The sequence below is a fragment of the Eumetopias jubatus genome, unplaced genomic scaffold (assembly GCF_037043125.1).
Source record: "Eumetopias jubatus isolate StellerSeaLion01/CBP00866 unplaced genomic scaffold, mEumJub1_p1.0 scaffold_9, whole genome shotgun sequence".
NCBI lineage: Eukaryota > Metazoa > Chordata > Mammalia > Carnivora > Otariidae > Eumetopias > Eumetopias jubatus.
Window position 1 is genome coordinate 111,245,847 of NW_028274815.1, and position 26,385 is coordinate 111,272,231.

The window sequence follows — 26,385 nt, forward strand, 5'->3', positions numbered from 1 at the left end:
TTTTCTAAAGCTCTTATGTATTACACGATTTCAATCCTCACGACCCTAGGGGGTGGGTACTAGTTAGTATCTTCCCGACATTACACTGGAAGAAAGTGAGGCACCGAGAGGTCAAGTAACCTGCCCGAGTGGTGAAGTTTTGAGCAACAGAGGCTAGATACTGACAGGCCACGGGGCTCCGGTGTCCTCAGAGTCCATAAGGGGATGTTCCTGAAGAGCCTGGCGTCAGGTCCGGACTGTGGGAGGTCTCTCCCTGGGATGCCAAACCCCTTAGAGCACTTGGTGGGGAGAAGGCAGCCCAGAGCTTTCTTGGGCACCCTGGAGAGGAGGCGAAGAGCCTGGGGCTGGGAGAGCCGGGGGCTGAACAGATCCTGAGAGGAGCAGGGTGGCCGGCCTGGGTCCAAGGACCAGAGGGGCTCTGCGGTGGCCCAGGAGAGGGAGGCTTTAGTCCCTTCATCCCACCGGCTTGGGGTCATGAACCAAAGTCTGCTTTCTCAAGCTGGGCTCGTTTGCTGTGGCTCCTCCAGCCCCCCAACACCAAAGCTCCCTCGCCCCCACTTCCACCCTAGGCCCGAGATGGTACCTGCCCCGGCCCCCACAAACTAGGGTCCTTGCTGGGGTAGGAATTGGGGCAGGTGGCTTTCCCCCCATCTTTGAACCCTACTGGGTCTGAACCCTGCTCTGGGTGTGTGTGGGGTGGGGGGTGGCAGTGTCCCCCCCAGGAGACTAACCCTCCTGATGGGGTTCTGCACACCTGACGGTCGTCTGTCTCACTGATTCTGGGCCGGAGCCGACCCTGCTCCCTGCACACCAGCCCCTCGGGCCCCCCTCCCCACCTTCTCAGGGGGCTGTGTCTGGGGACGGGCCCGCTGACCCCCAGCCTCCTCTGGGCAGCCAGAAAGATTGGGGATGGTCTCCGTGAGACCCCCCCGCCCCCATCCATCCCTCTCCCCGGGTCCAGAGAGCCACAATCACGGTTGCAGCAGCTCCTGTCACACGGCAGCCACGCGGCTGCCAGTAACAGCCCGCAGGCCGGCACCCCTCCTCCCTAGCCGCCCCCCCAGACAGGTCCACGTGCGTCCCCAGATGCCTGAATCACTGCCTGGCGGTCGTGGGCTCCTGGGGAGTCACTGGGGAGGGGGGGTGGCGGCCACGTCGTCTCCGGGGGAGCACCTGCAGACATAAAGAGGCAGCCTGCAAAGGCAGCCCAGCACACTCCACACACTGTGCCCACCTGCACCAGGATGCCGGACACCATGCTCCCTGCCTGCTTCCTGGGCCTGCTGGCCTTCACCTCCGCCTGCTACTTCCAGAACTGCCCGCGGGGCGGCAAGAGGGACTTGTCTGACCTGGAGCTGAGACAGGTATGAACGTGGCACAACTCGGGGCTGCCTGGAGGGGACAGAGCCCCTGGGCCCGCGCTACCCTGCGGGGCCGGGAAGGAGGGAAGTTGTGGAAGAGGCCCGGCTTTAGGGGAAGCAGCAGGGAGGCTTGGCATGGCTGGGCAGGGGTGGCGGGGGACAGGCTGTCAGGCAGGCTAGGACGGGCTGCAGGACTGCCGGGACACTATCCCCATCCAGGCAAGCGATGCAGGAAAACCCGTGTTTCTCCAGTAATGGGGCTTGGGGCCGATCAGGGAGAACTGGATAGCAGGGCCTCCTCTGTGCCCATCGGAGTCTCACAGCCGCAACGGGCTGTGTCATAGCCAGCATGGGAGGCCTTCTCCATCCAGCCGTCACCCTCTCCTAGCCACAGCTCCCCGGGGCCCCACGCAGAAGCGGCCCATTGCTCTGAGCTCCTTCGAGTGAGAGTGCCACCTCCTGCAAGGCAGTTATGCTGGGAACCTAGCCCAATTCTCCCGCCTGCTTGTCCAGTCGATTCCCTTCCCCATGCTCAAACCCTCCCAGGCCACAGGGGGCTCAATTCCAGGCTATTGAACAAACTCGAGTGGGTCTGTGGGCAGCCCCCACAGACTACCCTTCCCTCTGTTTGGCACCTTCCGACACCTGAGTCAGCGAGGTGCCCCGTGCCCTTCCCTGGGCTCAGGCTCCTGCCACCCACAGTTAGTGCCTGGACGGTGAGCCCAGGTCCGGGCCCCCAGAGGCCCACCAGCTTGTCCAATCGGGCCAGGAAACGGGAGGAGGGGCCTGGAAGTGTTCTGGGCGGGGCAGAGCCCTGTCTGCCGGGGGCGTGCGTTCTAGAGATCAAGTTTGAGTCCTGGTGACAGGGGAGGAAGGTCTGCCTTAGGGGAAGGGTGGGCGGCTGAGAGGGGCGCGCACACCTCTGATGTCCCCAGAGCTGAGAGGGAGGGTCTCCTCGGCGCAGCCCGGTGCGGAGCGAACGAAGGGGGAGGGTGCCGAGGGCTGTCACCGAGAGCCGATCCTCAGTCACCTGAAGACCCGAGGACTCTAATGGGCGTGCGCCCCCTCCCGCGACCGCAACCCCCGGCCTCGCTCGGCCCGCGCTCACCCCCCGCCCTCCCGCCAGTGTCTCCCCTGCGGCCCCGGGGGCAAAGGGCGCTGCTTCGGGCCCAGCATCTGCTGCGGCGACGAGCTGGGCTGCTTCGTGGGCACCGCCGAGGCGCTGCGCTGCCAGGAGGAGAACTACCTGCCGTCGCCCTGCCAGTCGGGCCACCAGCCGTGCGGGAGCGGGGGCCGCTGCGCCGCCGCCGGCATCTGCTGCAGCCCGGGTGAGCCGGGGGCTGGGGACCGCGCCGGGGGCCGGGCGGGGGCGGCCCCCGGGGTCCCCGCGGGCCTGGCCGATCTGGGTCCCGCCCGCGCCGCGCTCACCCCGTGCCCTCCCCGCCTCCCCTCCGCCCGCAGAGAGCTGCGTGACCGAGCCCGAGTGCCGGGGGGGCTTCGGCTTCCACCGCCGCGCCCGCGCCAGCGCCAGCGACCGGAGCAACGCGACCCAGTTGGACGGGCCGACCGGCGCCTTGCTGCTGCGGCTGGTGCAGCTGGCGGGGGCGCCCGAGCCCGCGGAGCCCGCCCCATCCGGCGTCTACTGAGCCGCTCGCTCGCCCCCCTCCCCCCCGAGCCCCCCGCAGCCTGGAAAAATAAACCTTTAAAAATGCACCCACGAGTGTCTGTGTCCGTGTCCAGGGGCGGGGCGGGGGCGCAGAGGAGACGGTGGGGCGCGGACCCCCCTCCCTCACCCACCCCAGCCAGTCCGCGATCCGCAGAGGGGAAGCGATCTTGGCTCGCTAGAGGGCTACGGGGAACTAGGGACGGCGCAACCTGGGGGGGCCCTGCAGGGGCTGCGTGGATCCTCCGGCAGAGGGACAGAAGTGAAGGCGAGGAGAGGAAAAGACATTGGTGGACAAGATGGCAGGAGAAGACAGCGGAAGCCCAACGATGGAGAGAGCGACGTTGAGAGCGTCCGAGGGAAGAGTGAGAAAGGTCGAAGGGGAGCCAAAGGGTGACCGGGGCTTCCCCTCTCCATTTACATCCCAGGAGACCGAGGCACGACTTCAGGGACCCACCCATCTCCCCAGATTTCCAGTCTACTATTTCATCCAGGGCTGTGCTGTGTGTGTGTGTGTGTGTGTGTGTGTGTGAGAGAGAGAGAGAGAGAGAGAGAGAGAGAGAGAGAGTTTGGAGCGGGGAGGCAGCAAATCACCGCAGACCCAGCAGACAGAGGGCCAGGTACTATCTGTCCAGGAGGAAGTTAAGCAGCCCTTCAGCCAGAGTGGAAGACAGAGCCCACTGAGACCCTAGCTACATGCCCCCATCCATGTAGGCACACAGATCACACACACTAACACAAACACGGACCAGCAAATAATCATGAGCTGCATGCCTTGGGATCCTTGACCACAGTTACAGGTGTAGACCCTGAGATACACATTCAGAACCACAGAAACACCCAGAGAAACACAGATAGAAACAGACTCAACCATGGGTGGGCACACACACACACACACACACACACACACACGAGCACACTCACATTAGGACCTTCGACCCTTTGACACACACAGCTTCAGGGCCGACATCCACTGGCATTTGGCTGCTGCTCTTCTGTGTCCCTATGTCCTTCTTTGTCCCCTCTATTCCTTTATCCCTTTGAGCCTCACTCCCCTCCCTTCCCCCGTCCCCCGGCTCCTTGGCCCTCTTTTGCTTCCCTCCTTGTCCCATTACATCCTTCCCTTCCTCTCTCTCTGCCCCCTCTGTTCTCAGCATCCTGTGCTTGGGCTTTCTTGCTCCAGGCCTTGGGACAAGACGTTGCATCTTCACCAGAATCCTCCACTGACTTAGAGGCCAGGAGGGAGGGCAGGCAGAGAAGTCACTCTGAGCCCTGATGCCAACACCCTGCCTTAGGGCAGAGTGTCATGACTCAGCCTCCGTCAGACGTGGCCAGGGTCCTGGTGCTAAGCCAAGGTCAGGCTCTTTTCTGGTCTTAGAGTTCCGTTTGCTGTCACCCCTGACCTGATTCAGTGCCCAGAGTGATTAAGGGTAGAGGGAGAACAGGAGCCCTGCGGGCCTCTATCCCTGCCATGACCTCCTGCCTCTGCCCTGGTGTGGCCCACCTGGGGCCAGTCCCCAGGTCTTAGTAGGACCAGGGCAGGACCAGACCTAAGAGGAACTTAGTAACCCTTCAGGACACAGGGAGGTGGAAAGAGGCAGCTGGTTTGAATAAAAATGGATCATATGCCTAAATGTAAAACCTAAAACTCTAAAGCATCTTGAAGAAACTGTGGGAGAAATCATTTATGACCTTGAGTTTTGCAAAGATTTCTTAGCTCTGACACCGAAAGGAGAATCCATAAAAGAAGAAATTTGATACGTTTGGAATTCACCAAAATTAAGAGCTTCTGCTCTTTAAAAGAATGAAGAAACAAACCATGGACAGGAAGTAAAGATTTACAACTCACAAAGCTTATCAAGGATTGATATCCAGAATGCATAAAGGCCTCTCAAAACTCCATACTAAGAAAACAACTCAACTTTTAAAAATTTATTCTAAAGCTTCACACAGGGGCACCTGGGTGGCTCAGTTGGTTAAACGTCTGCCTTCGGCTCAGTCATGATCCCAGGGTCCTGGAATCAAGCCCCGCATCAGGCTCCCTGTTCAGCAGGGAGCCTGCTTCTCCCTCTCCCGCTCCCCCTGCTTCTGCTCTCTCTCTGTCAAATAAATAAATAAATAAAATCTTTAAGAAAAAAAAAGCTTCACACAGCTGTTGTTTTACACATTAGTATTATTTACATAATCCATATGTCCTAATTTACATCATTCTTAACAAAGTAAATTTGGGGCATCTTTTCATATCAAAGCATTTACCTTTACCACAATCTTTCTGTTTTGTAGCTTTTGTTACGAGAAATTTCAAATATATGAAAAAGTAGACCCAACAGAACAAAAGTTCCTCAGGTCCACCCCCCCCTTACCGTCAGTGACTATCAACAACATGGTTGACTGTTTCACCCCTACCCCGCCCTCTCCTCCCACCCCCGAATTATCTTGACACCAATCCCAGCTGTCATAACCATTTCAGCTGTAAACATTCCCGTGTGCATCTCAGAAGATTTCTTCTTAAAAACATGACCACACAAAGCAGCATTATTTACAATAGCCAAACTGTGGAAGCAGCCCAAATGTCCACCTATTGATGAACGGACAAAGAAGATGTGGTGTGTATATACGATGGAATATTATTCAGGCATAAAAAAGAATGAAATCTTGCCATTTGCCACAACATGGATGGAGCTAGAGAGTATAATGCTAAACGAAATAAATCAGAGAAAGACAAATACCATAAGATTTCACTCATATGTCGAGTTTAAGAAACAAAACAAAGGAAACAAGAAGAGACAAACCAAGGAATACTCTTTTTTAAAAAAAGATTTTATTTATTTATTTGAGAGAGAAAGAGAGCAGGAGCAGGGGGAGCGGGGGAAAAAGCAGATCCCCTGCTGAGCAGCGGGCCCGATGTGGGACTCGATTCCAGGGCCCCAGGATCATGACCTGAGCTGAAGGCAGATGCTTAACTGACTGAGCCAGCCAGGTGCCCCACAAAAGAGAGTATTGATCCTCGTTGCCCTTCTACCTTTTTTAATTTTTATTTTCTTACCTTTTTATTTTCCTGAACTTCTTGTAGGGAATGGGTTCCAATCTCTTTTTATTATATTTGCTCTAAGTAGATGTAATTATCAGACAACTGTATTGTGCGCGTGTCACCTAGCATAGGCTTGCCTATTTAGTCACATTTAAAGTAATATTTTGTACTAAATTACTTTCCTTTTCTCTATCTTACTGCTCAGACTAATAATATGTTTTTTGAGTGTAGGTGGGCATATTCTCTAGGAATTTCATTTCCAGGTAGTGGAAGGACAAAGAACAAAGCTATGCAAAGTGGGAGCTGGGAACCACCACCCTGGACAAACCCTCAAGCACTTTGGAGGGTTTTTTTTTTTTTTTAAGATTTTATTTATTTATTTGACAGAGACAGCGAGAGAGGGAACACAAGCAAGGGGAGTGGGAGAGGGAGAAGCAGACTCCCCGCTGAGCAGGGAGCCCGATGGGGGGGCCTGGGATCCCAAGACCCTGGGATCATGACCTGAGCCGAAGGCAGATGCTTAACCACTGAGCCACCCAGGTGCCCCCACTTTGGAGGTTTGAAGGAGTCATTCCAACAAAGACCAAAAGCCATGGGACTCAGCAAGCAAGGAGAAGGAAGAATGACAGCAAGCTTGCTGCTGCACCAGTCTGGCCACTGGACCCAGCTTGATGCCACCTCTGGGACATACCCGGGAAAAGCCGTGTCAATCCGACCCTGTGTTTTGGGGCCGGAAAATACTGTCACCTTTGGATTCTAGGGAAAGAGTGGAACAGCGAAGTGGGTGCCTGAGTGGGTGAGGGGACCTGAACTCGCTCCTCGGGGGGGAACAGCTGGGCTGGCACCCCAAGACACTCAGGGGAGAGAAAGAGATACCAGGGGGAGATCCCAGACTTCCTGCTAAGGCGGAGGGTGGACGTTCCAGCTTGGAAAAGCACAGACCCATCACGACACGTCTGTCATTGAGGAGCACGGTCACCTCTACTGCAGTCCTCCCCGGCTGTGTGGTTTCTGAGGGACACAGAACTCTGTGACAAACCTCAAATACTCATTGATGTGCCTCACACACTTCACCATAGTTGGTTTGAACAGGACTCCGCTTTGAGTCATCTCGTGTCCCTTTGGGTGACTAATCCCCCCCAGATGCGGGGTTGAAGGAGGGGCTGCTCTCACAGTCTCAGCCAGAACCACAGTCTATACAGTGGACTATTACGCAGCCACGAAAAAGGGCGAGATCTTGCCATTTGTGACAACATGGATGGACCTAGAGGGTGTTAGGTGAAGGGAAAGAAGTCAGACAGAAAAAGACAAACATCGTATGGTTTCACTTATATGTGAAATCTAAAACAAAACAAATCAATAAATTAAAAGCAAGAAAAAAAGCAAAGAAAAAAAAAGGAACTATAGTCCAGGTTGCTATTGGCCACTGGGGTTTTCAAAAGCTTCATCTCAGGGATGCCTGCCTGACTCAGTCCGTGGAGCATGCAACTCTTGATCTCAGGGTCATGAGTTGGAGTCCCACATTGGATGTAGAGATTACTTAAAAAAATAAATAAATAAAACGATAAGCACTTAAAAAAACCCAAAAGCCTCATCTCTATTCCCTTCGTACATCTTAGCAGTAATGATCTTTTTTCATTTTTAAAACCTTTTATTCACATATAATATACCTATAAAAGACAACAAATCACATGCACGCTGTGTTGTTTTCTGAAAATGAACACGCCTGTTTCACCAGCTCGAAGGCCAGGAAACAGAATATGACCAGTACCCAGAGCTGCCCTTGGACCCCCTTCAGTCACCCCCCGCAACACAAGACTTCCAGCACCATAGCTTAGTTTTGCCTGTTTCTGTAATTTATATAAAGAAAATCTTACAGTCCTCTTCAGCATAGTTTTTCTCTCTCCACATACTGCTCTGCGTCCTCCAGTGTGAGAGGAAGCCGTAGAAATTACCTTTTCTCTCCCTAACAGAGAGTGATCTGTTCCTGTTTTACTTGGCGTGGGAGTGTGGCCACGGACCTTCTGAAACTGCTTGCCCAGTGGCATGCGTGAGTGAATGACAGCATGCTCGGGGGAAGATGAAATAGGCTCTCTTGATTCCCAAGAGGGTTTTTGGTCCAGGAACAGATGAGAAATAGGTTGAGGATTCTGTTTGTGGGCGGCTTTTGCGTTTTGAGGTCATTTCTGTAGCGGTGGGCTCTCCGGACCCCCTGTCCTGCAGGGTCCCCAGCACTGCCAAGTTCCTTTACTGCAGAGGCAGGAGCAGGCCAGCTGGCTGCCCGGCGGCCTGGCCCCCTCTTCTGAGCCCCGGTGGCCCGGAGTGTCGCTCCTTGGAAACGTGAAGGCCCTTCAGCCGCCCGGGCCCCAAAGCGAGCCCTCAGATGGGGCTCAAGCCTCCTTCCAGATGTAGGGAAGTCATTCACCCGCCACTGGCCTGCCCCCTCTTCGTCTGCGTCCCTCTCAGGCCCACCCCGCCCTATCCTTTGGGTTCTTTGCAAGTTCTTCTTAAGTCCACCTGCTGTAGGTTCCCAGCTCTGTTTGGAGCGGGAAGCTGGCGTCCGTTACCCTCTCCCTCCCTCTCCACCCGCTGCGGGATTGCGGCGGCAGGAACGGCGCGCTCAGACACACGGCGCTCCGTCTCTGAATCGCCCAGAGCCAGAGACGCGGGCCCCGCCGGGCGCGACCGTCGGGGCTCCCCCAGCGCCTTCCCTCCCATTTCTGACACCAAGACGCCAGTCGTGTTGGAGGGGAAAAACTCTGCTTTATTTTATTTCATTATTTCTGGGGGTGGCTGCGCCACCGTCGGGGCCATCCGGCTCAGCGCTGGGAGAAGGCAGCCTCGGGGTCGCAGGCGGGCTCGGCGCGGCAGCCGTCTGCAAGGAGAGACGCCGGGTCAGCGCCCGCCCCGCCGGCTCCCGGCCCCGGCCCTGTCCCCGGCCCCCGGCCCCCGGCTCACCCGGGCTGCAGCAGATGCCGGCGGCGGCGCAGCGGCCCCCGCTCCCGCACGGCTGGTGGCCCGACTGGCAGGGCGACGGCAGGTAGTTCTCCTCCTGGCAGCGCAGCGCCTCGGCCGTGCCCACGAAGCAGCCCAGCTCGTCGCCGCAGCAGATGCTGGGCCCGAAGCAGCGCCCTTTGCCCCCGGGGCCGCAGGGGAGACACTGGCGGGAGGGCGGGGGGTGAGCGCGGGCCAAGCGAGGCCGGGGGCCGCGGTCGCGGAGGGGGGCGCACATCCACTAGAGTCCCCGGGACCCGCGGGGCGGGCAGGGGCTGCGAGCCGCGGCCCGGGCTTACCTGGCGCACGTCGAGGTCCAGCGCGGCCCTCTTGCCGCCCAGGGGGCAGTTCTGGATGTAGCAGGCGGAGGTAAGCGCCAGGAGGCCCAGCAGGCAGCAGGCGAGGCCGGGGCCGGCCATGGTGCGAGCGCTCTGGGTCGGGGGCGGCGGCTGCGGCTCCCTGACCGGCCCTTTTATGGCCGGGGCCGCGCGGGCGGAGCACTGTCTAAGAGGCCCGCCGCATGACTGGTCACAGCAGGTCGCTGCGGGTCAGGCCCTGGGCGCCCGGCGCGCCCCCCTCATTTGCAAGGGCCTGGCCGGGTCACCGTCACCGCATCGGCTGGCGGACTGGGGGCAGGGGAGGCAGAAGGCGAGGCCGTGCGGGGGCGGGTGGCCTGGGCGGTGGCCAGAGCCCCCCTGGGGTGGGACAGGGAGTCTGGGGGTCTGCGGCCCAACCAAGGACTATGTAGCTGGACTCCCAGTATGTGGGGGAGGGGTTACACGGCAGACACTTGGACGCCCCCTCCCCCAGGCCAGGCCAGGCCAGGCCGGGCAAGACTCCCCATGTGCCTCTTGGGTGGTTGCGCTGCAGCCTGGTCTCTCTTGTGAGGGAGGTCTCCCCTGCCTGAACCCAAATTTCCTGGAACCCACCTTCCACCCTCACCCCCACACCCACATCCCTGCACCTGGACCTTGTACAGAGAAAGATCTTTATTTTCTCTAACTTGTAACTGAAATTTAGCCTTCGCTTTGACTGTGAGGTGGCCAATTACCCACAGTGGAATTTGCAACCCGTGTGGCTTTGTCATACATCAAAATGACAGATATTCTCCTATCATGTTACAGCTATTCCAAATGTCTCTAAACGTCGTTTAAAGATTTTATTTATTTATTTCTGAGAGGGGGAGAGAGAGAACACAAGCAGAGGGAGTGGTAGGCAGAGGGGGAGGGAGAAGCAGGTTCCCCGCTGAGCAGGGAGCCCGATATGGGCTGGATCCAAGGACCCTGAGATCATGACCTGAGCCGAAGGCAGTCGTTTAACCGACTGAACCGCGCAGGTGCCCCAATATCTAATGCTTTAAAGAAGAATATTTGTGACTATATCACGTATTTGTTTTAACATTTTGATACCTGAATATAAATACACTTGGTTTCTTTTGTAATCTTATGTCTTTTACTTTATGGATTTTTTTAAAGATTTTATTTATTTATTCATGAGAGACAGAGAGAGAGAGAGAGAGAGAGAGAGAGGCAGAGGGAGAAGCAGGCTCCAAGGAGCAGGGAGCCCGATGCGGGACCGGATCCCAGGACCCTGGGATCATGACCCGAGCCGAAGGCAGACGCTTAACTATCTGAACCACCCAGGTGCCCCAACTTTATGGATTTTAAAGAATGCTTTTTTTTTTGCATTTTTAATATATCTTTTAAAAAATATTTTATTTCTTTATCTGAGAGACAGCGAGAGCGGGAGCAGGAGCCGGGATGGGGGCGGGGCAGAGGGAGAGTGAGAAACAGACTTCCCGCTGAGCAAGTAGCCCAGTACAGGGGCTCGACCCCAGGACCGTGAGATCCCGACCTGAGCAGAAGGCAGACGCTTAACCGACTGAGCCAGCCAGGGGCCCCACATTTATAATATATCTTAAAATGGAAATAATTACAAATAAAAGAAAGAGTGCCTCAGGGGAGGGGCTGTTGGTCAATGTCACGAACAGGGAGATGCTCAGCACCAATCGGCCTTCAAGAAGGGACATGCCAGTGGCTCAGCCCCACTCTTGGTTTCTGCTCAGGTCATGGTCTCAGGGTTGTGAGTTTGAGCCTCACGCTGGGTGTAGCGATCACATCAATCAGTCAATCAATCAGTCTTAGGGAAAAAAAAGGAAGGGGCTTGCCCCCCGAAGCTGGTAGTGTGCTCAGCCGATAAACTCTGGCTGGCAGCCCACCCAGGGCCTGCCGCAGCTTCAGAGAGTGGCCTAGCCCAAGGTCACACCCTTCCCTGGTGGCTCATACCCAACACCTGTTCTGGCCCCATGGTGGGCAGCTATGAAGGACTATTTCAGCTCTGAACTCCCCATAGGGCCAACTGAGGCCCGCATGGAAGTTCTCCCTCCACCTAATCCCGGTCCTGCCCCTTCGCTCTCACAGTTGTGGGTCCCCAGGGCCCTTGGTAATAAACCTCCTGCAGGTTAAACTCCACCTCCGAGTGCTCCCTGGGGGGAGCCCATCTTGTGATAGCACAGAAGAAAGGAGGCCAGTGTCAGAAGGAACAGACTCAGCAGGGCCCGTCCCTAGCTGTCGCCCTTGGGGAAAAGGAGACTGACTGGGATGGCCCCAGCCACTGTGGCACTCTTGTTGACCCTCCTCAAAGAGGGTGCTGCGGCCACTGGGGCCGGACAGGTCACAGGGCCCGGCTGACCCTGAGCCACTCATGGGAGCCGCCCGGCACTGAGGAGCTGGTCAGGCTGACCTGATTCCCCGTCAGCAGCTCATCTTGTTTCTCACCCAGATCAGCTCATTGGCATTGTCGGGCTAGAAGGCCAAGGGCTTGATCCTAGAGGCAGCCCCAGAAAGGCCTCCTGCCTGTCCTTGGGGCACACTGACCTCACCCAAGTTAACAGATGCACATAAATTACCATAGCATAATGGCCCCCCAGGGCTGGCACTCCATCAGCTGTTCAAGGACTCTTCATCTGAAGATGCATGGGGCCCCAGTACAGATGTTTGCAAGATCAGTGAACCAGACAAAAATCCCTGCTCTCGGGGACTTGTATTTTAGTAGAGTGGGGGAGGCCTCAAACAATAAACATATCTCAGTAGGTTAGGAGGTAGTCAGTGCAATGGAGGAAAGGGGGGGGCATGTTGTAGTTTTTCTCAGGGGGCTCAGTGCAGGCCTCTTGTGAGGGTGATGGCAACGCTTAAAGGACCTAAGGAAACAAGCCAGGTAGATATCTGAAAGGTGGATTTGTTTTCTATTGCTACATAACAAATCACAAGTTGGGCAGCTCAAAACAGCACCCACTTGTTACCCCACAGTTTCTGTGGGTCTGGGCACGGCTCAGCTGGGTCCTCTGCTCGGGGTCTCACAGCCGGTCAGGTCCAGATGTCAGCCAGACTACATTCCATCCTGGAGCCTGGGAGATTGTTGGCAGAATTCAGTTCCTTGCAGCTGTAGAACTCATGGCTTGCTTCTTCAAGGCCAGCACCAGAGGGAGAGAGACTCTTTGGTACTTCAAGTCTCTGAGCATGGGGAAGCCTCTTTTAAAGGGGTCACCTGATTAGGCCAGGCCCACCATGACTGACATTTTTGTTATTGTTCTTTTTCTTTCTTCTTTTTTTGAAATACCTTTATTTGAGTACAGTTGACACACAATGTTACGTTAGTTTCAGGTGTACAACACAGTGAAATATCCACCAGTCTTTTAACTCAAAGTGAAACTGGTTAATTTGGATAATTGGGGCCTTGAGTACATCTGCAATCCCTTCACCTTTACCTTATAATATAGTATAATCATGGGAATGATACCTCATCATTTTCACCATAATCTTCTATTGATTAGAAGGAAGTTACATGTCCTTGGGGCTCCTGGGTGGCTCAGTCGGTTGAGCATCTGACTCTTGATTTCAGCCCAGGTCATGATCTCATGGGTCATCGACTCAAGCCCCATGTCAGGTTCCACACTCAGCTCGGAGTCTACTTGGAATTCTCTCTCTGCCTCTCCCCCTGCTCTCATGCACACACACACTCTCTCTCTAAAATAAATAAATAATAACTTAAAAAAAAAATAGTTACATGTCCTATCCATATGCAACCGGAAATTCCACAAAGGTGTGGCTACCAGGAGTAAGAATCACAGGGGTCGTTTTAGAATTCTGCCTGTCGTGGAAGGGGAGTATTCTAGACAGAGGAAATCGCAAGCGCACAGGTCCTGAGCCAGAAATGTGTGTGGCATGTTCAAGGAGCAGCAAGGAAGCCAGAGGGGAGGAAGCAGAGTGACCAAAGTCCTGGGGTCAGAACGGTAATGTGGGACGGGGTCACATAGGGCCAAATGAAATGGGGACCCAGGAGGGCTCTGCATAGAGGAGTGACATGATTGGATTTACCTGTTATAGGACAACGTTGGCTATTGTGAAAAGACTGCAGGGCAAAGGTGAGAGTGAGGAGGCTCCTGGAGCAATCCCCGCGAGGGATGACAGTGGGCTGGACCAACGTGGTGGGAACATGTACTATATGATAAAACACTGATAAGAGAAAGTGAAGATGACACAAACAAATGAAAGGCTATTCCATGTTCATGGATTGGAAGAACATATATTGTTAAAATGTCCATACTCCCCAAAGCAGTCTACAGATTTAATGCAATCCCTATAAAAATACCAATAGGGGGCGCCTGGGTGGCTCAGTCGTTAAGGGGTTGCCTTCGGCTCAGGTCATGACCCCAGGGTCCTCGGATGGAGCCCCAAATCGGGCTCCCTGCTCCGCGGGGAGCCTGCTTCTCCCTCCCCCACTCCCCCTGCTTGTGTTCCCTCTCTTGCTCTGTCTCTCTCTGTCAAATAAATAAAATCTTTAAAAAATAAATAAAAATATCAATAGTATTTTTCACAGAACAAGAATAAATAATCCTAAGATGTGGATGGAGCTACAAAGGACCCCAAATAGCCAAAGCAATCTTGAAAAAGAAGAACAAAGCTGAAGGTATCACAAACCCAAATTTCAAGCTATACTACAAAGCTGTAGTAATCAAAACAGTGTGGTACTGGCATAAAAACAGACACATAGATCAATAGAACAGAACAGAGAGCTCAGAAATAAACCCACAATTATATGGTCAATTAATTTTTGACAAAGGAGGCAAGAATATGCTATGGGAAAAAGTCTCTTCAACAAATGGTGTTGGGGGGCGCCTGGGTGGCTCAGCCATTAAGCGTCTGCCTTCGGCTCAGGTCATGATCCCGGATTCCTGGGATCGAGCCCCGCATCGGGCTCCCTGCTCCGCGGGAGGCCTGCTTCTCCCTCCCCCACTCCCCCTGTTTGTGTTCCTTCTCTTGCTGTGTCTCTGTCAAATAAATAAAATCTTAAAACAAAACAAAACAAAACAAATGGTGTTGGAAAAACTGAACAGTTACATGCAAAATAATGAAAGACCACTTTCCTACACCATACACAAAAATAAACTCAAAATGGATTAAAGACTTAAATGTGAGATGTGAAAGCATAAAAATCCTGGAAGAAAACACAGGCAGTAATCTCTCTGACATCGGCTGTAGCAACATTTTTCTAGGTATGTCTCCTGAGGCAAGGGGCACAAAAGTAAAAATAAACTATTGGGACTACATCACAATAAAAAGCTTCTGCACAGGGCGCCTGGGTGGCTCAGTTGTTAAGCGTCTGCCTTCAGCTCAGGTCATGATCCCGGGGTCCTGGGATCGAGCCCCATGTCGGGCTCCCTGCTCAGCGGGAAGCCTGCTTCTCCCTCTCCCACTCCCCCTGCTTGTGTTCCCTCTCTTGCTGTGTCTCTCTCTGTCAAATTAAAAAAAAAAAAAAAAGCTTCTGCACAGCAAAGGAAACAATCAACCAAACTAAAAGACAACTTACTGAATGGGAGAAGATATTTGCAAATGACACATCTGATAAAGGGTTAGTACCCAAAATATATAAAGAACTTATCAAACTCAACACCAAAAACCCCAAATAATCCAATTTAAAAATGGGCAGAAGACATAAACAGACATTTTTCCAAAGACGGCATCCAGATGGCCAACAGACACATGAAATGATGCTCAACATCACTGATCATCAGGGAAACACAAATCAAAACCACAATGAGTTATCACCTCACACCTGTCAGAATGGCTAAAATCAAAACTCCAAGAAACAACAAGTGTTGGTGAGGATGTGGAGAAAAAGGAACCCTTGTGCACTGTTGGTGGGAATGCAAACTTGTTCAGCCCCTGTGGAAAACAGTATGGAGGTTCCTTAAAAAAAAAAAACCGAAAATAGATTACCATATGATCCAGTTATTCCATTACTGGGTATCTACCTAAAGAATATGAAAACACTAAGTCAAAAAGATATGTGCACCCCTATGTTTACTGTAGCATTATTTGCAATAGCCAAATTACAGAAGTTGCCTGAGTGTCCATCAATAGATGAATGGATAAAGAAAATGTGTGAATATGTACAATAGAATATTACTCAGCCCTACAAAGGAATGGAATCTTGCCATGTGCAACAACATGGATGGATCTAGAGAATATAATGCAAATAAGTCAGTCAGAGAAAGACAAATACCATATGATTTTGCTCATTGGAATTTAAGAAACAAAACAAACAACAGCAACAAAGAACTAACCAAAAAACAGACTCTTAACTATAGAGAACAAACTGATGGTCACCAGAGGGGCGGTGGGTGGGGGCATGGGTGAGGTAGGTAAAGCAGATTAAAAGGACATTTATCGGGCGCCTGGGTGGCTCAGTCAGTTAAGCGTGTGCCTTTGACTCAGGTCATGATCCCAGGGTCCTGGGATAGAGCCCCACATCGGGCTTCCTGCTCCGTGGGGAGCCTGCTTCTCCCTCTTCCTCTGCCCCTCTCCTCCACTCATGCTCTCTCTCTAAGAAATAAATAGAAATCTTTTTTTAAAAAAAGGACACTTATCATGAGGAGCATTGAGTAATGTATAGAATTATTGAATCACTATATGGTGCACCTGAAACTAATATAGCACTGTATGTTAACTATACTGGAATACAAATAAAGATAGACTAAGGGCACCTGGCTGGCTCAGTCAGTGGAGCATGGGATCTTGATCTCGGGGCTTTGAGTTCGAGTCCCACACTAGGTGTAGAGATTACCCAAAAATAAAATCTTTAAAAAAAAAAGATAAAATAGAAATAGAATACTGTAGAGCAGTAATCTTATTTTTTTTTAAGATTTTATTTATTTATTTGAGAGAGAAAGAGAGCAAGCACACAAGTGGGTGGAGCATCACTTATCATGCAGCCAAATCTGTAGCTACTTGTCCGTCCCTAAGGCTGTCTCTCTGGTTCTGGGAGAGTGGTTGTGATGCTGTGTTTGAAGGACTGCTGGCTGGGGCAAGTCATCTCCTTCCCGTCCTTCAGGGCCACTCGTGAGCAAAACAACAACACCACAACCAGCTGCCATCGGCATTACGGGCCATCTGAAAACAGGACTCCATTTCCCCCTCTTTGGTCAATTGGCCACCTAAGACTCCCCATGAGATCACAGACAGGAGTTGAGGATGGGGCTTGGGTTCAGGAGGAGTCCATCTGCACATGCTGCCCTCTGACCCACAGATGCATGAGTGAGCCCAGCCAGGAGCAGAAGGATCGTGCACTCCAAGAATCGAGCAGCAATAGGTATTTATTGTTTCAGACCATTGAGGTTTGGGGTGGTTTGTTATACAGAATAAGCTAACTGATACACACCCGGAGTCTCAACATCAGGCAGTCTCTAACAGGGCTGGGGGACTGGGAAAGATGTATTTCTCTCTCTCTCTTTTTTTAAGATTTTATTTATTTCTTTGACAGAGAGAGCACAAGCAGAGGAGTGGCAGGCAGAGGGAGAGGAAGTAGCAGGCTCCCCACAGCGTAGGGGGAGCCCAACGCGGGACTCGATCCCGGGACTCCAGGATCATGACCTGAGCCGAAGGCTGTCGCTTAACCAACTGAGCCACCCAGGTGTCCCCAAAGATCTGTTTTTCCAAAGGAGCTAGTGACTTGTCAAAAAGGGTTATAGCTTTGTTCTAAAACCCTAGGGACTTCTGGGGCGTCTGGGTGGCTCTGTCGGTTAAGCATCTGACTCTTGATTTTGGCTCAGGTCATGATCTCAGGGTCGTGAGATCGAGCCCCACGTCGACGCTGTGCTGGGTGTGGAGCCTGCTTAAGATTCTCTCTCTCCTTCTCCCTCTGCCCCTCCACTCCCTTCTACACGCATGTGCTCTCTTTCTCTAACAATAAAATAAAAATAAATAAATAAATAAAATAAAATAAAACAAAACCCTGGGGACTTCTGATGTGAGATCCCACTGGAGCTTGCCGCAGGCTTCCCCAGCATTCTGATCAACTGTGGACATCTCTCAAGCCCTCTGCAGGAGGGGGCCCTCTGTGTCATGAGGCCTAAAAGGCAGAACTGCCTGTCATCACGCAGCTGGATCGCCCGTGGTGGCCTCTTGCCCTAGATGACTCTCAGAGCCCACAGCCATTCTGCTTCTGGGAAATGGGTCAGAGCAGTCCATTCAAGCATGGCCAGTGTGGACTCCAAAATCCAGAGGGCCACTGTGCACTGCATTCCCTTTTCAGGGATAAAAAGGTGCAAGGCATAGCAATTTGTCCATCATTTTTTGGGGTAGTTAACTATAAAAGCAACACACATATTTATATAAAGAAGGCATTCCTATAATGCCCTCTCTACTTTCATGGCCAACACATTTATTCAGTCACTTCTCACTACGCCATCTTGTCCTGGGATGGGAAATGTTTTTTTTCCTTCACTTTTATTTACCAGAGTAAAATTTACATAAAGCGCATAAATTTTAAGTGTACAGTTCAATGGATTTTTACCTGTTTTTTAAAAAGATTTTATCCGGGCGCCTGGGTGGCTCAGTTGGTTAAGCGACTGCCTTCGGCTCAGGTCATGATCCTGGAGTCCTGGGATCGAGTCCCACATCGGGCTCCCTGCTCAGCAGGGAGTCTGCTTCCCCTCTGACCCTCTTCCCTCTCATGCTCTCTATCTCTCATTCTCTCTCTCTCCAAAAAAAAAAAAAAAAAAGATTTTATCCATTTATTTGAGACAGAGTGAGAGAGAGAGCAAGAGAGAGCACGAGAGGGGGCAGGGTCAGAGGGAGAAGCAGGGTTCCCACTGAGCAGGGTCCCCTTTGCGGGACTCGATCCCAGAACCCTGGGATCATGACCTGAGCCGAAGGCAGATGCTTAACCTACTGAGCCACCCCGGGGCCCCGGATTTTTACCTATTGATACACTATGAAAGCAGCACAATGACCAGCACCCTAAGAGACTCCCCATGCACTCTCCTGTTCAGCATCCTGAGACAGCCGCTAGCCTAATATCATAAGTGAGTATCATAACTGATTAACTTTGCCTGTTTCTGAACCCATCTAGATGTAATCGTAGAGTAGGTACTGGTTTATGTCTGGCTTCCTCTGATCTACACAATCTCACGGAGACTCACCCGAGCAGCTGCATACAGCGGTGGCTCAATTCTTTGTCACTGCCGACTAGTATTCAGTTGTAAGAATATACTAGAATCTGTCCATTACTCTGTTGGTGGACTTTTGGGTTGTTTTCAGTTTCTAGCTTTTATGAACCACGCTGCTATGAACATTCTTCCACGCATCTTTTGACAGACATAAGTGTCGTTCCTCTTGGGTACGTACCTGCAGGGGAACTGCTAGATTCAAGAGTTTTGTACGTTTAGCTTTCCCTATCAGCACAGCGTGAGAACCCTTTCACTTTGGACAGGACATCCCAGCATGCCCCAGACCAGTGATTCCCAGAAATGTCACTGACATGGCAAGCCTTTGTGTTTTCATGGGATTTGTCGCTCACCCACCAACACACATATATTTTATAAAGGCATGAGGCTACTTTCTGCTTCCTAGGTCCGACTCATCTCCAGACTGCAGTAAGCTTTGGCTCTGATCATTGGGCCCCAGGGGAACTCTGGGTTCCTGCGGATTAGTGTAGCCAGAAATTTCAGGAAGGTCTGGGCATTTTTCCTTCCCTACTCCAGTCACAGGTAACAGGTCTCTTTGGCAAACTATAGGAGGAAGATTTATAGTACAAATATATAATGTTATTGCAGGGTTTTTCCTTTATCCCAGGGGCTCTGGTCCATGAATGAAAACAGGTCTGGTAATTGGGTAAGGGCCTACGATACTATATTGCAGTGGTGCACGTTAGGCCCCAATTCGCCACACACAGAGTATTTTGGTCATTTAGAATAAGTGGGACCTTGGTGGGCGTCCTGATTATTTCCATCCTGGGAGACCCATGACCAGTTAGTACATCCCAAAGATCGCTGTGGATCAAACCATTCTTATTAGCACAGTATACACATGCAACAAAGGGCTCATAGTCACAGTCTAACATGAATTCCTATAAATAACTAAAAAAGACAAATGAGCCAAGAGAAAACCACAAAAGAAGCTATACAATTGTTCAGGGGCGCCTGGCTGACTTAGTTGGAAGAGGGAGCGGCTCTTGATGTGGGGATCATGAGTTCAAGACCCATGTTGGGTGTGGAGATTACTTAAGTACACTTAAAAAAAATTTTTTTTTAAAAGAAGCTATACAGGGGCGCCTGGGTGGCTCAGTCTTTAAGCGTCTGCCTTCGGTCAGGTCATGATCCCAGGGTCCTGGGATTGAGCCCCGCATCGGGCTCCCTGCTCAGCGGGAAGCCTGCTTCTCCCTCTCCCACTCCCCCTGCTTGTGTTCCCTCTCTCCCTGTGTCTCTCTCTGTCAAATAAATAAATAAAATCTTAAAAAAAATAAAAAATAAAAGAAGCTATACAGGGGTGCCTGGGTGGCTCGGTCTGTTGAGTGTCCGACTCTTGGTTTCAGTTTAGGTCATGATCTTGGGGTCATGGGATCGAGCCCCATGTCCGGCTCTGAGCTCAGCACAGAGTCTGCTTCAGATTCTCTCTCCCTTTCCCTCCTGCTCATGCTCTCTCTCCCTCTCTCAAATAACTAAATAAAATTTTAAAAAAAATTTTAAAATAAGAAGCTATACAATTGTCCAATAAAAACAAAAAGGGACTTATCCCATTAGTTATTGGGGAAATTCAAATTAAAATCACAAGGAGACCCACGCCTGCACGAATAGCTAAAATTTAAAAGGCTGGCATTACCACGTGAAAACCACCACAGGAACTTTCATTCACTACTGGTGAGATGTGAACTGGTACAAAGACTTGGGAAATCTCTTTGGCAGTGTTAACCAAAGCTGAACATGTACTCACCACATGACCCAGCACATCCACTCCAGAAACCTACGCCTGAGCATCAGAAGACCTCCAAGAGTGCTTATCACCGGGGCACTATTTGTAACAGCCCCAAACTGGAAACAAGCAAAGTGGACTAAATAAATTTACACAACAGAACACCATCAAGCAATGAAAAGAAACAAACTACTACTATGTGTGAAGACATCTCACAGTCATTGTGTTAAGTGGAAGACTGTGTATGAATAGAAAGGTGTGATTTCATTTATATGAGGTTCAAAGAGAGGCATGCTCAGCTTGTGTTAGAGGTGACAGGAGGGGCGCCTGGGTGGCTCAGTCGGCTCAGGTCCTGCTCTCAGGGTCCTGGGCTCGAGCCCCACATCATTGGGGCTCTCTGCTCAGTGGGGAGCCTGCTTCTCCCTCTCCCTCTGCCCCTCCCTCTGCTCTTGCATATGCGCTCTCTCTCTCAAATAAATAAAATCTTTAACACACACACACACACACACACACACACACACACAAAGTAGTGAGAGGAGAAGGGCTCTCCTCAGGAGGTCTTGCTTGGAAGGCATGAGAGGTGCTTTTTTTTTTTTTTTTTTTTTTTTTTAAGAGAACGGGGAGAAGGGGCAGAGGGAGAGGGAGAGAAGCGGAGTCCCCACTGAGCTCGGAACCCACCGCCACACTGGATCCCATGACCCTGAGATCATGACCTGAGCTGAAATCAAGTCATTCAGTTAACCGACGGTGCCACCCCGGTGTCCCAGGTGTTTCGATTTCTTGATCTGGTGTTGATTTTGCAGTAGACTTACTTTGTGAAAACTAGCTAAATATATTTGAGAGTTGTGCACTTTTAAGCATGTATATTTCAGTTAAAAAGTTTAAAATAAAAGACGTTTCTTGTTCAGACGATGAAACAAGTATACTCCACCCTGACTCTCTCATTGAATGCTAGTATGCTATTAATTTTGGACAAAATGCATGGAGTGGCTATATGAGGACTCCTAATTTAAATGGTAGCCGGCAGGGGAGGGGGCGTGGGAGAGTGGAATTTGAAGTTCCGGGACCGGGCGATGAGTGGACATTTTATTCCCCTCTGGTTTTGCCCAGCCAGGACGCAAAGCGGGCACCAGGTGTGGACAGAAATTATTCCAAGAGAAGTCCTCTCTGGTTTGAGGAGCAGGGAAATTTTCTCCTAAAGTCAGGGAGAGCGACGAAGTCCCCTTTTCCCACTCCCCACCCCCTGATGCTGCAGGAAGTGCTGAAAAACTGACAGCAAAGCAGAAGCACCCAGACGGGCATCTGAACTTCGGAGGGAGGGGAATGCTTGCGGTTGTTGCCCAGCAACACGAGAGTGTCGGATTGCGTGTCGCTGGCCCGACAGAAGATCAACATTCAAAAATCAAAGCACGGTTTCTACCGAATGTGTATTGCTGCACAACACCACTGTAAAGTCGAACTTTCCTGAGTCAGGGACTACAGTGGTCAGATTATACCCTTTGGAGGGCCGTGTCACTGTCTTGATCAGACTGCCCTCCGCTGGAGATAAGGGGAGCTGCAGGTCAGATCTTGGCCTCTTCCAGCAATTCGTTACCAGTTTTTTTATTTTAAAGATTTTATTTATTTATTTGACAGAGAGAGACACAGCGAGCGAGAGAGAACACAAGCAGGGGGAATGGGAGAGGGAGAAGCAGGCTTTCCGCCGAGCAGGGAGCCCGATGCGGGGCTGGATCCCAGGAGCCTGGGATCATGACCTGAGCCGAAGGCAGAAGCTTAACGACTGAGCCACCCAGGCGCCCCAATTCGTTCCCAATTCGACTGTATTTGGCAAGTAATTCTTCTTGGTCCATGGTATGATCTGACGCCATTCTCTAGTTTCATTACAATTAAACAACAACACCACCACAAAAAACCAAATAATCACATTAAAAATGGGCAGAGGATGTGAACATTTTTCCAAAGAAGGCATACAGACAGCCAACAGACACAGGAAAAGATGCTCAGCATCACTCATCATCAGGGAAATGCAAATCAAAACTACAATGAGATGCCACCTTACATCTGTCAGAATGGCTAGAATCAAAAAGACAATGGGGTGCCTGGGGGGCTCAGTCAGTTAAACATGTGACTCTTGATTTCAGCTAAAGTCATGATCTCAGGGAGATGTGAGATTGAGCCCCTTGTTGGGCTCCACGTTGGGTGTGCAGCCTTTTTAAGATTCTCTCTCTCCCTTTTCCTCTGCCCCTCCCCCAACCCCTTAAACACACAAAAAAACACGAGTGATGTAGCTATTAATAATTTTTACAGAATTTCAGAAAATATAAATCCCTAGTTGTCAGAATCTATTACTGTCTCAAAATTCATTTCACCTTATTTTTTTTTGACTTGGAAATTTAACTTTATTTACAAATATTCTCCTATAAACAAAGATGCCACTCTATCCCTTTAAACTATAATAACTGACAATTTCCTAGGAAAACCACTTACATAATTTTAATCTTCCTGCATAAAACTATTATGGAATGAGCAAATATGGAATGGTCTAAGAATATAAAAACAAAACAAAAAACTTATCTAACATGAATCTCTATTGACAGACAGAATGAAGAATTAAGAATTATACCCCTTAATGTGCTACTCCAGAAAATGGAAACGTGATAATTTGGGGGAGAGGTAAATGCTTCACAATAGTCTTCCTACATAGCATAGTTTAATTGTGACTGTTTAGGATTGCTCTTGCAGGCTAATATTTAGGCTGATTTTAAGCAATAAGTCATTATTGTAAAAAAGGGCATAGACTTTTCTACACAGATTTTTCTACCAATGGAAATATTTGGATAGTGGTCTGATATCATTCAGGCCAACTAATAAAATAACAAACACATGAAAAGAACTTAAAAACACAATCATCATGTGACTATCTGACTTACAAAATTAAATTCTCCCTGAAGTCAGAGAGTATTGCTTAATAGTTGCTATAAATTTGAATTTGTCATGGCCAAAACGATATATAGACAAAATAAAGTGTTCAAAGTAAAATTATCCAAATTGCCAATTTATCATTTTATATGTAGTAATTGCTTTTTAAAAATCCTTTAAATTTTATGTAGGAAGATAATCACTCTCACATCATAGCTAAGTCACAAGGACTTCAAAACCTTGAAAAAAATTTATCCCTGAGAAGTGAGAGAGGAAAAATCTCTAAAACCACACAAGTGACAGTCCTGTACCCTTTTAACAATCTTTATCATAGCATGAACTTTTATTAACAGGTAGCAATCAAATGTATTCCAATCCTGGATAGTTACTGCCTCTGATGACCTAATCTTTCTGTAATGAAACTATAAGTGCAACATTTTTTAAAAAACCAGATAAATAGGGACTCTGGCTTTATTGTCATGTTTACATTTTTGTCAAGTGCAAGGATGACCAGCTAAGACATGTATATTCCAATAATGACTGAAGTAATAACTTCTGCTGGCATCTCTTCTTCTGAGTCTCCATTTCCCCCACTGTTCTTCACCCAAATAATAAAAGTAATACAATGGCAATTGAGTTTATTATTATCAATGGCACTCTCATCACAGTTCTTACAGATCGAATAAGGTTCATTAGCTGAGATTTAATTCCTGGCTCCTCTCCAAAACCACCAATTCCCTGGTCTGCTCCCCAGCCAACTGCCGAAATTTTGGAGAAGACACTGCTGAACTTCACTTCTGGAAAATTTAAATGCAGGTCTGGGAGTAAGTTCTGGGCACTGTATTCTCTTTCAAAATTGTTTTGGCAATTCTGGGTCCATTTCCTTTAGGAGCAGTTGTCAGTTTTGTTCTTGAGGAAGCGCTCCTCGTGCAGCACAGTGATGGTATTGACGCAGAGCAGGGCTGCCTGCAGCAGCAAATACAACGTAAAGGCCATGGCCGCCCGGAGCCGCCCTGAGGCCCAGCTGATCTTTCTCCCACCTTATTTTTAAGAAGTCCCTGCAAAACATTTCTGCCTATCTTGCTCAAAGTACTGTAAGTTGTGAGAAACAGTGCTTCCAGGTTGTTCATCCAGAAGCCTCAGCTCCACAGGTGGCTGGAGGTGTGCACACCACGCTCCCAGGCTTCCTCACCAGCTGGCTTCCATTATGACAATAACCTAGGAGTCTGGCAAGATTTTTTTTTTTTTAATTTATTTGAGAGAGAGGGAGAGAGAGAAAGCACGAGCGGGGGGGGGAGGGGCAGAGGAAGAGGGAGAAGCAGGCTGCCCGACACGGGGCTCGATCCCAGGACCCCTGGGACCATGACCTGAGCGGAAGGCAGACGCTTAACCGACTGAGCAACCCAGGCGCCCCCCGTGTTCTGTTTCTTGGCAGGGATGTACACATTTATGGATTATGCACTTACTTACCTGCACTAAGGAAATATTCATCGAAGCAACCAATAAGAGAAATGCCGGTCTCAGGATTTGGGGTTGTAATTATTGCTTTTGATTTCCTTTTTGGGAATGCAAGAGAGTTCCAGGCTTGACTCCCTGCCAGAATTCAGAACGGCCCTGATTTCCGCAGTCAGCGGGCCTTGTTTCCCAGGGGGCCTTTTCACCTCTGTACTTGTGTCAGGGACACAACCACGGGGTTAAGTTCAGGGGGAACCTCCCAAAGATTTCAGGGAATATCGGATACCTGTAACTGTATTCCACACAGAAAATTTGGAGTTTACTGGGAAAGTATGGGGAATGACCTTAAGCTTACTCAGGTCTAGTGTGGTCTCCTTGATGAAAGAGATCAAGGAGTCACCCGGTGCCCATTCATGTGGCAAACACGCTCTTCTCTTTTCCCCTCCACCCGGACTAGTACAAGCAGTTTGCTCCCCGCCCCGCAGCCGTAAACCATTGCCACCCAGTCCAAGAGGTGAACAACTCTGCAGTTCGTTTTCAAAGATTTGATTTATTCATTTGACCAAGAGAGAGAGAACATGAGCACAAGCAGGGGGAGCTGCAGACAGAGGGAGAGGGCCAAGCAGGGAGCCCGACGTGGGGCTCGATCTCAGGACCCCGGGATCACGACCCAAGCGGAAGGCAGATGCTTAACTGACTGAGCCATCCAGGCACCCCTGCAGTTTTTTGTTTTTAAAGATTTTATTTTATTTTTGAAAGATTTTATTTATTTGAGAGAGAGAGAGCATGAGAGGGGAGAGGGTGGGGGGGAGAAGTAGACTCCCTGCTGAGCAAGGAGCCCGAGGCGGGACTTGATCCTGTGACTCCAGGATAATGACCTGAACCGAAGGCAGTCGCTTAACCAACTGAACCACCCAGGCGCCCTAAGGATTTTATTTTTAAGTAACCTCTATTGTAGGGCTTGAACTTACAGCCCCGAGATCAAGAGTCACACACTCCACCAACTGAGCCAGCCAGGCGCCCCAACTACTCTATAGTTTTGCACAACCTAATCCTCAAGACCTTGACCACCCACTCCAGGACATCATGGTGGTCTACTTCATTGATGTCATGTTGCTTATCTTGGAGAATTTGAAGGGGCAGGAATCCAGGTGTAAAACACCTATGCTTGACTGGGGAGATAAATCCTGAGGAAAAATTGCCTACCCAGCAAAATTCCTGGGGGGTCAGCATACTTCTCCCCCTAGGTGAAACACAAATTGCACTTGTCCCTCAATCTACCCAACACAGTGCACAAACCATGGTAGGTAGGCCTCTTCAAATCTTGTTGAAAGCACTTACGTTTGGGTATTGCCTACCAGATGCATTTATTGGGTAGCCCTCAAATCTACTATGCTCAAGTGGGGCCTTGAGCAAGAGAAGATTCTCTAAGAGGTCCAGGCTCACATTGTGTATAGCAGACCCAAAACATATTTGGAACTTGAGGTAAAGATCAGAAGAGGCCCTGGGGTTTTTGAGGTCATCAGGTTAACGATTAGGGTTCTATTGGAGATTAGGCATTCTTCCGTGGGACACCAAACTCTGCAACCTGGACCATGTGGGATCTGATAGCTTACATGTGCACCTAACAGCACTCTATGATCCATTAGACGCAGGTACAGATGGGGCTGGTCTTGATTTAACCCTGAAGGTACCGGTAAGCTGCCTGTGTCT

General features: G+C 50.3%; 3 protein-coding genes across 3 annotated transcripts; 1 reads left to right on the plus strand and 2 right to left on the minus strand.

The window, feature by feature from the left end:
- The first annotated feature begins 1,244 nt into the window (after positions 1-1,244).
- Positions 1,245-3,007, plus strand: AVP (arginine vasopressin). Its single transcript, XM_028118897.2, has 3 exons — positions 1,245-1,364; positions 2,488-2,689; positions 2,823-3,007. Exons 1-3 carry the CDS (start codon positions 1,245-1,247, stop codon positions 3,005-3,007), a joined length of 507 nt encoding a protein of 168 aa, XP_027974698.1.
- Positions 3,008-8,874: 5,867 nt separating this feature from the next.
- On the minus strand, positions 8,875-9,468 carry OXT (oxytocin/neurophysin I prepropeptide). The gene is made up of 3 exons (XM_028118901.1): positions 9,349-9,468; positions 9,014-9,215; positions 8,875-8,930 (listed from the first exon to the last, which is right to left on the minus strand). The coding sequence occupies exons 1-3, from the start codon at positions 9,466-9,468 to the stop codon at positions 8,875-8,877; spliced, it is 378 nt and encodes a 125-aa protein (XP_027974702.1).
- A 14,202-nt stretch (positions 9,469-23,670) lies between these two features.
- On the minus strand, positions 23,671-24,213 carry LOC114220733 (immediate early response 3-interacting protein 1-like). Its single transcript, XM_028118807.2, has 2 exons — positions 24,123-24,213; positions 23,671-23,975 (listed from the first exon to the last, which is right to left on the minus strand). Exons 1-2 carry the CDS (start codon positions 24,211-24,213, stop codon positions 23,818-23,820), a joined length of 249 nt encoding a protein of 82 aa, XP_027974608.1. The 3' UTR covers positions 23,671-23,817.
- Between the last annotated feature and the right edge of the window lie 2,172 nt (positions 24,214-26,385).

What these genes read in the sequence shown, in the direction of transcription:
- AVP (XM_028118897.2), top strand. Translation starts at nt 1,245, where the DNA reads ATGCCGGACACCATGCTCCCTGCCTGCTTCCTGGGCCTGCTGGCCTTC. An exon ending in CTGACCTGGAGCTGAGACAG is followed by an intron (nt 1,365 to 2,487) that starts GTATGAACGTGG and finishes CCCTCCCGCCAG; the next exon opens with TGTCTCCCCTGCGGCCCCGG. An exon ending in CGGCATCTGCTGCAGCCCGG is followed by an intron (nt 2,690 to 2,822) that starts GTGAGCCGGGGG and finishes CTCCGCCCGCAG; the next exon opens with AGAGCTGCGTGACCGAGCCC.
- OXT (XM_028118901.1), bottom strand. Translation starts at nt 9,468, where the DNA reads ATGGCCGGCCCCGGCCTCGCCTGCTGCCTGCTGGGCCTCCTGGCGCTT. An exon ending in TGGACCTCGACGTGCGCCAG is followed by an intron (nt 9,216 to 9,348) that starts GTAAGCCCGGGC and finishes CCCTCCCGCCAG; the next exon opens with TGTCTCCCCTGCGGCCCCGG. An exon ending in CGGCATCTGCTGCAGCCCGG is followed by an intron (nt 8,931 to 9,013) that starts GTGAGCCGGGGG and finishes CTCTCCTTGCAG; the next exon opens with ACGGCTGCCGCGCCGAGCCC.
- LOC114220733 (XM_028118807.2), bottom strand. Translation starts at nt 24,213, where the DNA reads ATGGCCTTTACGTTGTATTTGCTGCTGCAGGCAGCCCTGCTCTGCGTC. An exon ending in GGAGCGCTTCCTCAAGAACA is followed by an intron (nt 23,976 to 24,122) that starts AAACTGACAACT and finishes AAATTTCGGCAG; the next exon opens with TTGGCTGGGGAGCAGACCAG.